General features: G+C 38.4%; 1 protein-coding gene across 3 annotated transcripts in view; it reads right to left on the bottom strand.

The window, feature by feature from the left end:
* Window positions 1-406: 406 nt before the first annotated feature.
* The window catches only part of LOC105383869 (rho guanine nucleotide exchange factor 11), a 156673-nt gene continuing 144811 nt past the window's right edge, over window positions 407-12268 (bottom strand). For 2 of the 3 annotated variants that reach the window (XM_048632274.1, XM_048632272.1), the window contains 11 exons: window positions 11464-11577; window positions 10808-10890; window positions 10020-10257; window positions 9473-9603; window positions 8755-8895; window positions 7849-7965; window positions 7140-7241; window positions 4895-5032; window positions 4159-4329; window positions 2920-2978; window positions 407-2759 (listed from right to left, as the gene is read on the bottom strand). In XM_048632274.1, coding sequence (XP_048488231.1) covers window positions 2736-2759; window positions 2920-2978; window positions 4159-4329; window positions 4895-5032; window positions 7140-7241; window positions 7849-7965; window positions 8755-8895; window positions 9473-9603; window positions 10020-10257; window positions 10808-10890; window positions 11464-11577 — 1318 coding nt within the window. In that variant the 3' untranslated portion in view covers window positions 407-2735. The remainder of the gene's footprint in view (window positions 2760-2919; window positions 2979-4158; window positions 4330-4894; window positions 5033-7139; window positions 7242-7848; window positions 7966-8754; window positions 8896-9472; window positions 9604-10019; window positions 10258-10807; window positions 10891-11463; window positions 11578-12268) is intronic. The other variant, XM_048632273.1, reaches the window with a different exon arrangement.

The following is a 12268-nucleotide window of genomic DNA, read 5'->3' as shown; positions in this document are numbered from 1 at the left end:
AGAAAAAAATATAATTAAGTTAGAATGTGGGGTGATCTCACACACGGCCACCCGACCCCAAGCTTGGCAGAGCATGTAATAGGTATGGGTATCAGACAGCTGATATACCTATCTGCACAGATACATAATAACACCCAAGACCCGAGTACACATATCTGTCTTTAAACAAAATATCTGGCCTGGCCGGGATAGAACCCGAGACCTTCGGCATAGCAGTCAAGTCACCTACACCATTTGGTCGACAAATACCTAAAATCTAAATAGTTACCTATGCCTATTCCCAAGATACCACGAATATACCTATATCCGCCATTTTTATAAGTAGTTTATTTATTCACGGGAGTTATAATCTAATATCTAATATCCATCTTATAACTTAACGGTGGAAGAAAATAAAACTCAAGGGTACAGTTTATGTAATGGTATGTACTGATACCTCTATATTATTTATATGCCATAATAGTAATATGCCGTAGACAGTGATTAAAGCGTAGGAAGTGATGGAATATTATTGTTATTAATTCAAAAGAGAAAAAAAACATGTACTTACAGTTATAAACTTTTAGAGTTCATAAATAAATAGCATATATTTAATTATTGATCATAGAGTCCCGATATTGCTAACTCTGCAACAGAATCAAGTCCCAACACCAAAAACCATAGTTTATACGTGGTATTCCTGATGAAAGTTCTGAATTATAATTAATTAATTTGAAAATTACGCAAGTGTGTTATGAAATGAATAATTAAAAATACATCTAAATAGCGTCCGTAGTCGAGCGGGCCTCAGTGATCGTAACTGATCGCTGAGGTTAAGCAACAACTGACACGGTCAGCCATTGGATGGGTGACCAATTTCAAGTGGTGCTTTTCTGGACGCTTCCGTGCTTCGGACGGCACGTTAAGCCGTGGGTCCCGGTTGCTGCTTCGGCAGCAGTCGTTAAGCCTAGTCAGAGGCCTTCGGGTGGCTTGAAAACATCTGACAGTCGGGTTGCCCACTTATCCGACAACTCTCTAAGCACAAGCTTGCCTGTGTTGGGGTCCACCAACCCGCACTTGGCCAGCGTGGTGGACTAGGCCTAAACCCTTCCTTCATTGGAAGGAGACCCGTGCCCCAGCAGTGGGGACGTAATGGGTCGTGATGACATCTAAATAGTGTAAATCTAAATGTAGGAAGTACCTATCTTATCAATATCAATAATATGTTTAAAGTATTTACTGACATGAAATCAAGTGCATTGAATTTTGTGCTTAATTATTATATCTGTTGAAATGTGCTACATATTCCATCACATCCTTATACAAAATTGCCAATGTGTATAATATTCTTAATTACAAAGCTCTTTATATAGTAGTTACATATAACATATACAAATTTATATATTGGGAATAGTGGATGGGTTTTCATTTGGTCTAAGCCTAGCCTAAGGTATAAAATATATAAGCTTTTTATGTGTTACGCCTGTATATAATGTATATATTAGGTATAATTATAATAACAATCATCAAAAGCGGTGTGGTACAACAGTGGAACATTCTTTTTTTTATATTACATACTTAATTATATTATTTTAGGTATGCGGAAATATATATTATCAATATGCTGTTTAATCCATAATTATATTTTGTGGATATATATGAAAAAGCTTACTTATATGCTGCTTAGAAGAACATTCTTTATTCATTACTATTAGTAAAAATTATCAATAATGGAAGAAATATAAAAAAATATTAACATTATGGTTTTATAGAGGGACGTGCATTAGTATTTATAGATTAAACAGCATACATTCAGTATATTTTGTCGTTCCACGCTTTTGTATATAACTAGTAAATATGGCATGTAATAAGGTACAATGTTCTTAGGGCACTTACATAGGATTGTATTGTATATCATATAATTATTTGACCGAAATTAGTTTTATATGGAAAGTAAGTATTACATGATTTTTTAATAAAAATACCAATAAATACAATTTCGAAATGATAAATTGTATTGTCCAATATAATACTTACTAATAATTTCAAAAGTTCTACAAATATACATACAAAATTATTGTATATATTCTGTTTCATTTATTCAAAGTTGTTATATATTTTATCCACTTGCTTTCCTCCACACATCCATAGCTAATCTAAAACATATATTTATGTACATTTAACAAAAATATAACTTAATTTTAAACATTAAAAAACTTATCTGTGCATTATACTTATGTGGATCACATACCTACATAAATTACGTACATGGAATATTAAAATAATATTTTTATATACTTTTTAATCTAAGATTTTTTTTACTTACAGAAAGAGAATTCTAGTAGAGAAAAAAACAATTATTACAAATATACAACGGTTCATTTTATTCTATTTTAGTTACGACACTTAAAAACTTATTAGATTTTCCAAAAAAATACAATTACAAAATTTAATTTTGATACGATTACTTTTCAATCTACTAAAGTGTAAGAAAAACTTAAAAGACTGAACGGCCATACTTTTAATACACAAATCTTTTTATTACATAACAAAGTGGTACTGGGCCAGCCATATCAAATCCATTCATAAAAAAAGTACAATTTTAACCCCCTTCAATGAAATTTCGCCTTTAACTGAACAGTTGAAGGTGTAAGATCGATTAGTCTTGGATATTGAATCAAATAGCCGCGTGGGCTCAGTGGTTGAGGGTTGCCTCGCGGTCGCCGGGTCGAGTCTCGTCCGTCTCGTCGAGGTCATCAACCCCCGTTACTGGGTTGGTCCTGAGAAACAAAAGGAAGTTTATTTATATAAAACGGTAAGTCTTTATTAAGTTTATTGGGCTCAAAAATTCCCGGTTGAAGAGATATACTAATATGCCCTGTAAGATATGTAGGAGGTTTATACAGAATTTTTTCTGGTAATCATATAAAGTAATGTTACTTGTATTGTCTCCTCCGCTTCGTCGTCAGGAATATTCATCTCTTGTGACATTTGGTGTTCTGAAACAAATATTGTTATCATTAATACCTGGTTATCATTAATACTTGGCTCTTTCTCTGGTAATTCTGAGATAACACTTTTAGTAACTTAGATCTGCACATGACTCGCGGCGGCTAGTGGCCACTAGATGGCGTTGGCGCATCTATTCTACATCGCGGTATGGTTGTGTTTACCTACCAGCGTATAAAGCTTCAACCTACACTAATGAGTTTTAAGTAATCTAATGGCAATTAAATACATACTATAGTCTGCTGTCTGCATTAGTTCTCTGTCGCAGCGGTAATATTCTGAATCTGCGCTATTTTTTTCTGTAATATTGCAGACGGCGGCGTCATTAAGCTAGTCTTTTTCCATTTAAGAGTAATTTGATACTATTGTCACTGGAACTTTTGTCATTGCTCGTGAGTGTCTAAAATACTTACTAGTCCTCAGCCGGCACTGGTTCTCACTAGCCACATTGAGCTGGCTCCTCGTGGCGACGTGTCGCTGGGCGGCGAGCGGCGCGGCCACCAGCAGGCGCGACAGCGGCCGACACTAGATGGCGTTGGCGCGCCTATTCTACATCGCGGTATGGTTGTGTTTACCGACTAGCGTATATAGATGCAACCTACACTCATGGGTTTAATTAAACTAATGGTATTGTCATATGTCATAGGTACTTTTGCTGCCTGCTCTTGCTTTCTGTCGCGGCGGTTATCGCTGTTTTTGATTGTAGACGGCGTAATTAAGCTACCATTTGCCATTTAGAAGCAAATTGGTGCAATTGTCACTGGATTTTTTGCGCTATACATGTTATATAAGATATGCAGGTTTAAAATACTTACTATTCCTCAGCCGGCACTGGTTCTCACTAGCTACAGTGAGCTGGCTCCGTGTCGCGACATGTCGCTGCGCGGCGAGCGGCGCGGCCACCAGCCGGCGACACTAGATGGCGTTGGCGCGTCTATTCTACATCGCGGTATGGTTGTGTTTATCAACCAGTGTATATAGCTTTAACCTACACTAATGAGTTTAAGTTATCTAATTAAATTACATACTAATTTAGTGCCTGTACTTGCTTACTGACGCAGCGGTATTATTCAGACGAGCTGTTTTTGTTGATTTTTTACACGGCGTCTCATTAAGCAAGCTAGCATTATCCGTTTAGGAGAAATGTCAGTGTAAGTATAAGATACATACTAGTCCTCAACCGGCACTGGTTCTCACTAGCGACAGTGAGCTGGCTCCTAGTCGCGACGTGTCGCTGCGCGGCGAGCGGCGTGGCCACCAGCAGGCGCGACAGGGCGGCCTGCAGTCCGGCCGAGACCGGCAGCAGGCGAGTGGCTAGGGTGGAGGCGGAGTCGTCTGGGTCTGGGGGGAGAAAGAGATGTTTATGTTGGGTTGATGGCTTCAAGGGGGAAGCTAATCTAGTGAACCTTTGGCAGCACAATCGAGTGTAACTGACTCATGTTTATGTTAGGTTGATGGATTAAATGTGGAAGAAAACCAAGGGAAACTTTAGCAGCACAATCAAGTGTCACAGATTTAGGGCTTGGATCACAATGTCTAGTTAATGGCTACCTGTGGAATAAAATCCAGAAATTGTGAAACAGGCCCTTAAACTGACCAATAATAATTATGAATATGAGTTAAATCACATTATTGGGGAAAAATAATGGTGACTGAAACAACCAATTAGAACTGGGGCATCGGGTTCAGTAAAGTCGCCTAAAGCATCATCAGTAATTAGCTTTTACCTTATCTCCTCATAGAAATTCAACAGATTTTACCGGTGTCAAATACCTCGTAAACTCCAGTTAAACAATGTTTCACTCATACAGTACATAAGTACGTATCTATAATTAGTAAATCTATTCACACACTTATACAGTATATTACTACGTTATAGTTCGTAACACTATAAACATCGACATACCAATAAAGCTGCGTTCGCCCTCCATATTGGCCAGTTCACTCAGCATGTCGAAGGAGGCGTCCTTGCTGGTGCCGAGCGACTCCGCTGATTGGTCCACGTCCGTGATTGGCTGCTCCAGGGGCGGCGGCGGGGGTGGCTCTGTGGAATAATTTGTAAAATTATTTAGGGTCTTACCATCAAAACTTAGGGCCACTTGCAGAAACATATTAAATCTAGATTTAGTGTTAAATCTCGATTTAAGAAACGTCAGTCCATATAAAATTTGACACTAAATCGAGATATAACACTAAATCTAGAATTAATATGTTTCTGCAAGTGGCCCTTAGACACATGCTAAACGCTGTCAGTTGGCTGTTAGCATACTGTGTTAGATTATAACAACGGATTAGTTGTTGACTTTTGACACATCTGTCAAGAATTTAATATGTTTGTGACGTATAATTGATGACATTACAATGTAACAGGGGTGTTAATGATCTAACAGACTATGGTGAAACTAGGCATTAGCCTTTAGTGATGTAACGAATGTGTGTTTTTGGACATTCGCGAATGCGAATGCGAATATCTGAAATTGACATTCGCGAATGCGAATGCGAATGCGAATATGCAGTTTGTGTTCAAATTTGGCGTTATTTGTATGGTTTCGTGGCAGTCTCGTACTGAACGAGGTACGTTCCGATCTAGGCGCATTCCGAATCAGACTAAACAATACTAGACGCAACTTTTTTTTAAAACTTTATTTAGCTCCGTAACACTTACGACACATTGCGACTGTGTGCAGTTTCTGAGGACGATTTACACGAATTTAAATTTTAAACGTATTTAAATGTATGGCTGTCTTGCTCTGACACTATACTGTCAAAATACGTTTTTTGTTTGTTTATTTACACTCACGGGCAATGAAAATGATCCATTAAGAAAAACACCAAATTACTCCAAAGCGCAAAAAAATACTTAATGACGACTTCTGCAATTTTTAAGTTCATTTAACGATTCTAACGAATCAGAATATTACCAACCAAAAACGTTAATATTTTATTAAAATTTTCTATTAAATGTTTATTAAATTAGGGGCTATTTGGTGTCTGTATTATTAAGTGGAACTATTTCTTTGCACGTGAGTGTATGTTTAGGTCTTATGAAACTACAAGGTGGACCAATAGAAGTCATCCGATGTTTTTTGTCTTTAATTTTTTTTATGAAAAACTTGGATTCTGTTTTTTTAATATGTTTATTTGAACCTTTACAATTTTATTGGTAAAGTCTAGAAGATGATATCGGCAAAATGGGCGCCGTCACAATTGATTGCCAAACGGGCTCCTTTTATGGCATTTCTCATCACTCCAACGAGAACTTCGGGGGAGAGATTCTCGCACTCGCCTTAAGGGCTTCCAGAGACACGGGAGACACTTATTCACATAAACACGGGTCTTCAAAAAACCCCTCAAAACCGTCTCAAACGGCAAAATCGGGCGATTTTGCGATTTTTCGATAAAATGAAAACAAAGGCGTCCCAAAACTGAACAAGTATACACAATTATTCCGCGATCTTGGGGAGTATATCACTCCATGGCCTCTGAACTTGTATTTTGCATTTGTCTAGTCCACCAATATCAACACAAATTTGAAATTGGCGTCCATTTGTACAAATGAGAGCAACTTCCAAAAGGGTGATTACTTTTGGCCCACCTTGTATTAACTATTTCTAAAGTTTCATTGCCCAAAAAAATAATTAAATAAATACCAAATGATAAAGGTAATGAGATTAAGAGGGTAACTTGTAATAAAAGGTTAAAGACGAATGGATTTTGATTTTGTTAACCTACCATTATTTTTCAATACTTTTTTCTAATAAGTACTGATATTCGCAAAACATTCGCACAAAATTTTGCGAATGCGAATATCCTAAAATGTGCGAATATTCGCGAATGCGAATGCGAATGCGAATATTCGTTACATCACTATTAGCCTTATAAATGTGTAAAATTTTGATAAAATCAGTATAAAGTCAGTATAAAAGGATGAATGTGTTGACGTACCATGTGAGTACAAAATGTACAGCGGGTGACTCACTTCCGAGCCACCTTTGCCTACCTCTTCGGGGATTACAGTCGTGAGCATATGTATGTATGTGCAGAGAAACATGATCCCCTTCTCATAGTAACAATGCTTCTGAGAGGGGTCAGATTTATCTGCCTTATACTTGAACATTATGTACATATACATATACAGGGTGTTAACATACCGTGTATGGGCGCGCACTGGTCGCAGCGGCCGCGGCGCGCGCGCATGAGTCGCGCGGGACTCACGCGGAGAGCGCCCGAAAGTGTTTCGGTTAGCTCCGTCGCTGAAACAGATACGGAATTTGTTAATAGGCAAATTAAGTATTTAAGTAGGTATTTTAAAACTTAAATTTTAAATTTGGAAACTATGGTTTGGGTAATTTTGTGTTTCGAAATCGCTAATTTAATATTGGTGCCAACAATTTTGCTAAAGAACTTTATACGTTTTCGCAAAGTGACAATACCGAATCCAAAAAATGGAAGATAATTTTCATCTCAGTTTTTTTTAACATGGACGTACTGAAAATATTAGTCCCTGTTTATATATTACATTCTCTGGGGGTGTAAAGTGCCAGCATTTGGCTCTCTCGAATTGAACTTCTGTACATGTCCCCTAGGTCTAAACTGCCTGACATTAGTCACATAATCTTTAGATTTTTTAAAATAAGTTCTTTGACTGTTTCTACCATTACCTTGTGCGTAAGCAGTCAACAGCAGCGGGTGTATATTACCCACGTCAGGCATATCTGTGTATGCATCTATCAAATACGTACCATTCTATACGGGTGTTAATGCTGCTTTAATCTTTTTCGTGGTGCCCAGTATTAGATATGTAAAGATCTTGTATTTTCCTTATACTTTTGTCATAAATTCATGCCACATTAGACGTACCTTGTGCATAAGCAGTCAACAGTAGCGGGTGTATATTATCCACGTCAGGTTCAGGCATGTCCTCCTCCACACTGCTGCTGCGGTCGAGGCGGGTGGCGCGCAGCTCTGAGGCTATGTCTGCGGAGGGGAATTGGAGGTTAATTATTTATAAACTTTATTGCGTATGAATCAAAAATATGTAGTTACACAAGTATTAGGTACATTACAGTACAATGTATAAGTATATAGACAAAGGCGGAGTTATCGCCTAATTTTGATGTTTTCAACCAAAAAGTCAAAAGGTTACTGTCAGGATCGGGAACCGGCCGAGAAATGCAGGGAGTTCAAATAATGGAATTGCAGCGATAAGGCCACCTGTCCACGGCGGGATAGCCATACTATTTAAATAAATCGGCGCGGTGATTTCATCGCTATTGAGTAGCGCGAATATAGGGTGTCCCTTAAATAGTAGACCACTTTAGTGTCACAACTTAGAATGTTACTATTCCACTTTTGCAACACCTTGTATTATACCAATATTCTACACTCACCGGTATCACACAGTGTATCAGCTCTCGCGATGTCGGCTAGATGTGTCATGGCGCCGGCTGGGGCGTCTAACAAGGCGCCTACTATGGACGCCTTAGCCGCTAATGCTGACGTGATCAGACGGCTATAGACGCCTTGCCGGCTTACTATCTAGACCAACACTACCTATACCTATACTCATTGCACTCTCTAGAGCGTGGGACACCCCATCCCGCAACATAGATAGCTCTTGTATAAGCCTATACGGACGTACTCGCAAGTCAGTTTTTAGGCTATATCGTAATCAATATTAAGTTATTTTACATACGGTTTAGGTTGCTATTGGTTCTAAAATAAAATTCTGTAAATAAACGTTATTTATAGTACAGTTACACTAACCTGTATCACACAGTGTATCTGCCCTCGCGATGTCAGCTAGATGTGTCATGGCGCCGGCTGGGGCGTCCAACAGGGCGCCTACTATGGACGCCTTGGCCGCGAGGGCGGACGCGATGAGGCGGTCCAGGCGGCGGAGGCGCTCTGGAGGGGAGAAAGGGGGTTGGTTAGTTTACAAAGTTGTGGCAATGTAATAGAAAATACTACTATTTAAAAGTGTTTTTCCAAAAAGTGGTAGAAAAATCTGTTTTTATGCCGATCCAAAATTTTAGTATCTTAATTTAATACGAGTAAGTTAAAACTGCCGTTTCTAGCGAAAATTTAATTAGATTCGGGCAGTTTCCATCAGTGAATTTCGGCGTATCTTAGGAATAGATAGAAAACTTATGGCGTGCCTCAAGGTAGCTATTTAGGCCCATTACTTCTCTTAGATTATGTAGAACTTCAATAACCGTTAAAAGGGTGTTATTTGCAGAGGGTTCAATTCATCCTATATTTTTCCACTGTTTGGCTTGAATCTTATAGCCTGGTACGATAAGAGGGGTTTATTTGTCATAATTTAATACAATAATTTAGATTCCATGCTGTTAAGTAGTTTGTAAATTGCATTTTTATTGGTTAGAGATTCTATTTTATCTTTTGACTTGTTTTTCCTCTTTGTTTATTAGTTACATTATGTTATATCTCATGACTTTGTATTCGTTACTCAGTCAGCACTCACCATCGCTAGTATACTCGGTGACGGGCACATGGCAGGTGTGGGCCAGCGGGGGCGCCACTAGCACCTGCTCGAGGGGGGGCGGCGAGCGGGCGACTGTGGATATGCGGCCCACTGTGGGGCGGCGGGGACTGCTGTGGGAGGAAAGGTAAAATAAATAATATTGTTATTTAAAAGGGTTAAAGATGATATGGGAAATGGAATTCCTTCACTTTCATACACCTACATGTAAATTATTATTACTATTTCATAATTCATTTCAAAACAAAACATGTTATATGTTGCCTAAATGGTTTTACTTGACTTGTTACTTTAGCTGCCTTGAAAAAAATATACATAATCGTTGGAATTGTTGGTAGAAAACTTTACAAACATCAAATAACACACTCTTTAAATCATTTGGTAAGCTTTAAACGTGCTAATAAATTTACACGAAACAGCATTATATCCTAGATAAATTTCCACACAGAAGCAAATTTTCAAATGGAAATCTAGACGTTACTAAGCCTAGGTAGCTATATTTCTACATCAATTTAATAAAAATACTCACGTATGCCTTTCCCTCTCTCTCTCTTCACTGCCCCCTTCCCTCCCTCTACTATCCTCCACACTCTTCTCTCTCTCCCTCTCTCTCTCCTCGCTCCTCTCTCTCGACAGCTGTCTCTCCGGGGTGGAAGTATCTTCTGGCTGTAGTGGGGATGGGATGTCTGTTTTGTCGAGTTTGTCGCTCTTTTCCGACTTTTCGGATTTTTCTGATGCGTCTGATGGGTTGCGGGAGACGTTTGTACCTGGAGTCAAAAAATTGGTTGATCAAGAGTTTATCTAATGGTTTTAGGAGAATACTTAAGTATTAATAACTATACAGCACAATTTTAAAAAGATAATTTCCGTTTACCAGCTATTTTGTGGGTGCATATATGAAAGGAGCTTACTCGAGTGCCGTATTAGCTGTACCTTATAAAAATACGGTCTAATTGGCTCATCTTTTACAATAATAAACTTTTTTAAAGAAAAAATATTCTTCGAAATGTTAGCTACAGTCCGACCACGCCAACTTTGCAACGCTAAAATATTTAGCTGTGACGGCCGGCCTCTCGTCACTCCGTACATAAGCATAGCTCTGTACATTTGTAAACGACTGAAATGAAATGAAGTCGTTTATTTTTTCGACGTAGAATATTAGAATTACTTGTCAAAAGTCATAATCTACCACCATTTCACAAAGAACCCGTCATTATGGAGGAAAGAAATGACGAAAGAAACTCCTCGAGCATCTTTTCAACTTTTTCTTATAACTTATACAATTTTAATTATACTTTTACATGCTACACAACTCACCGCTATCCTCGGCTTGTCGCGGCGCGTGCGGCTTGAGGTCCGTGAGCTTGGCCAGCGGCGCGTCCTGGATGTGCTTCACCCAGCTGTAAGAAGAGATGTCATTGTTATACAGGGTGTTCAAACATAGCGTATTATAGAGGGGGTTATGTAACCAGTAAAGAAATCCATACGATAAATAAATAAATAGAGGGTGGTGGGGTGGTGATTTAGTCTTTCTTTCTTTAAGTTACAGAGCCACTCAGAAGTATTGTATCATTTTGTTTTATCTACAGATATCGGGGTTGGTGACATTCGTAGCTATTCTGAAGGCATAAATTCTAATTTTAACGCTGTCAAACTATTTTTGCTAGCAAAAAATGTCATGTACTTGAACACTCATAGACTTGAATTATAATTAAATAAATTAATGTCATGGAAGCTGCTCTTAAATTAGAATTTGTATCTTCGACATTATTTTGTCTATAAAACTATGGCTTTAATTTTTACAGCCTTGTGGTGCTGTTATTCTGTATGATATAAAAATAAAGAGCGATCTATAGCTTTCTGCGCATCCAATCATTACTAGCCCCTCACAGTTGGCAGTTAATGAATTGATATTTTACCGTACTCAAGAAAAGTAATCAAAACCTCTACATAGATGTAAAAATTGTACTCACGTGGTGTACTCAGTGGAGGTGTTGGTGGACAGCTCGTGCATCTGTACTCCGTTGATGTTCATCAGGAAGAAGGCATTGCGTACTGCGGCGTTCGGACGAAACAGCACCTTGTCCCTGAAGGAATAGAGGCGAGATTTGATTAACATGTCTTACATATTCAGGAAAGATATTCTAGTCCCCCAGTTTCGTTTTGAATAGTTGTAGGTATCTAGTGTGTTTAAGCTTGTTAATGGACATTTTTTTGTAATCTTTATTTATTAACAAAACACTGACCATGCCAGTCTCATCGATACTTAAACTAAATGAATTTTAATTTAGGATTGCCTTCAATCTAAACAATATTTCACATAACTATTTTAAGTTTAATGACGATACATTTGAAATGAGTCATTACTACAAATAACAGAAACAAGATGAAGCCTGCCAACGTCCTGCCGTCCGCCGTCAATTGACGCCCCATTAGTGCAATGCGTTGCCTTGTGTTGCGTCGCCCCATAGAAATAGTAGCCCTTTCCCAAAGCATTGGAAGCGATCTATAGCTTTCCGCATCCACTAATTACCAGCCCCTCACATTTTGGTCCTTGGATGCGATCTAATACGCCACTGGATGCTATCTATAGCTTTCCACATCCAATCATTACCATCATGTAAAACTATTTTAATTGCTCGCCGTAGCACGCGCACGCCCTTCTGCCCCTCATATAATGGTCCTTCGGGCTGGATCTGAAGCAACTTATGGATATGTAAATGAAGGACGTAGGTTCTGTGGTTGTTCTACTCTAAGGACCATTGGATATGGACACCT

The sequence above is a fragment of the Plutella xylostella genome, chromosome 31 (genome assembly GCF_932276165.1).
Source record: "Plutella xylostella chromosome 31, ilPluXylo3.1, whole genome shotgun sequence".
Classification (NCBI taxonomy): Eukaryota; Metazoa; Arthropoda; class Insecta; order Lepidoptera; family Plutellidae; genus Plutella; species Plutella xylostella.
This window is presented reverse-complemented; position numbering and strand designations above follow the sequence as displayed.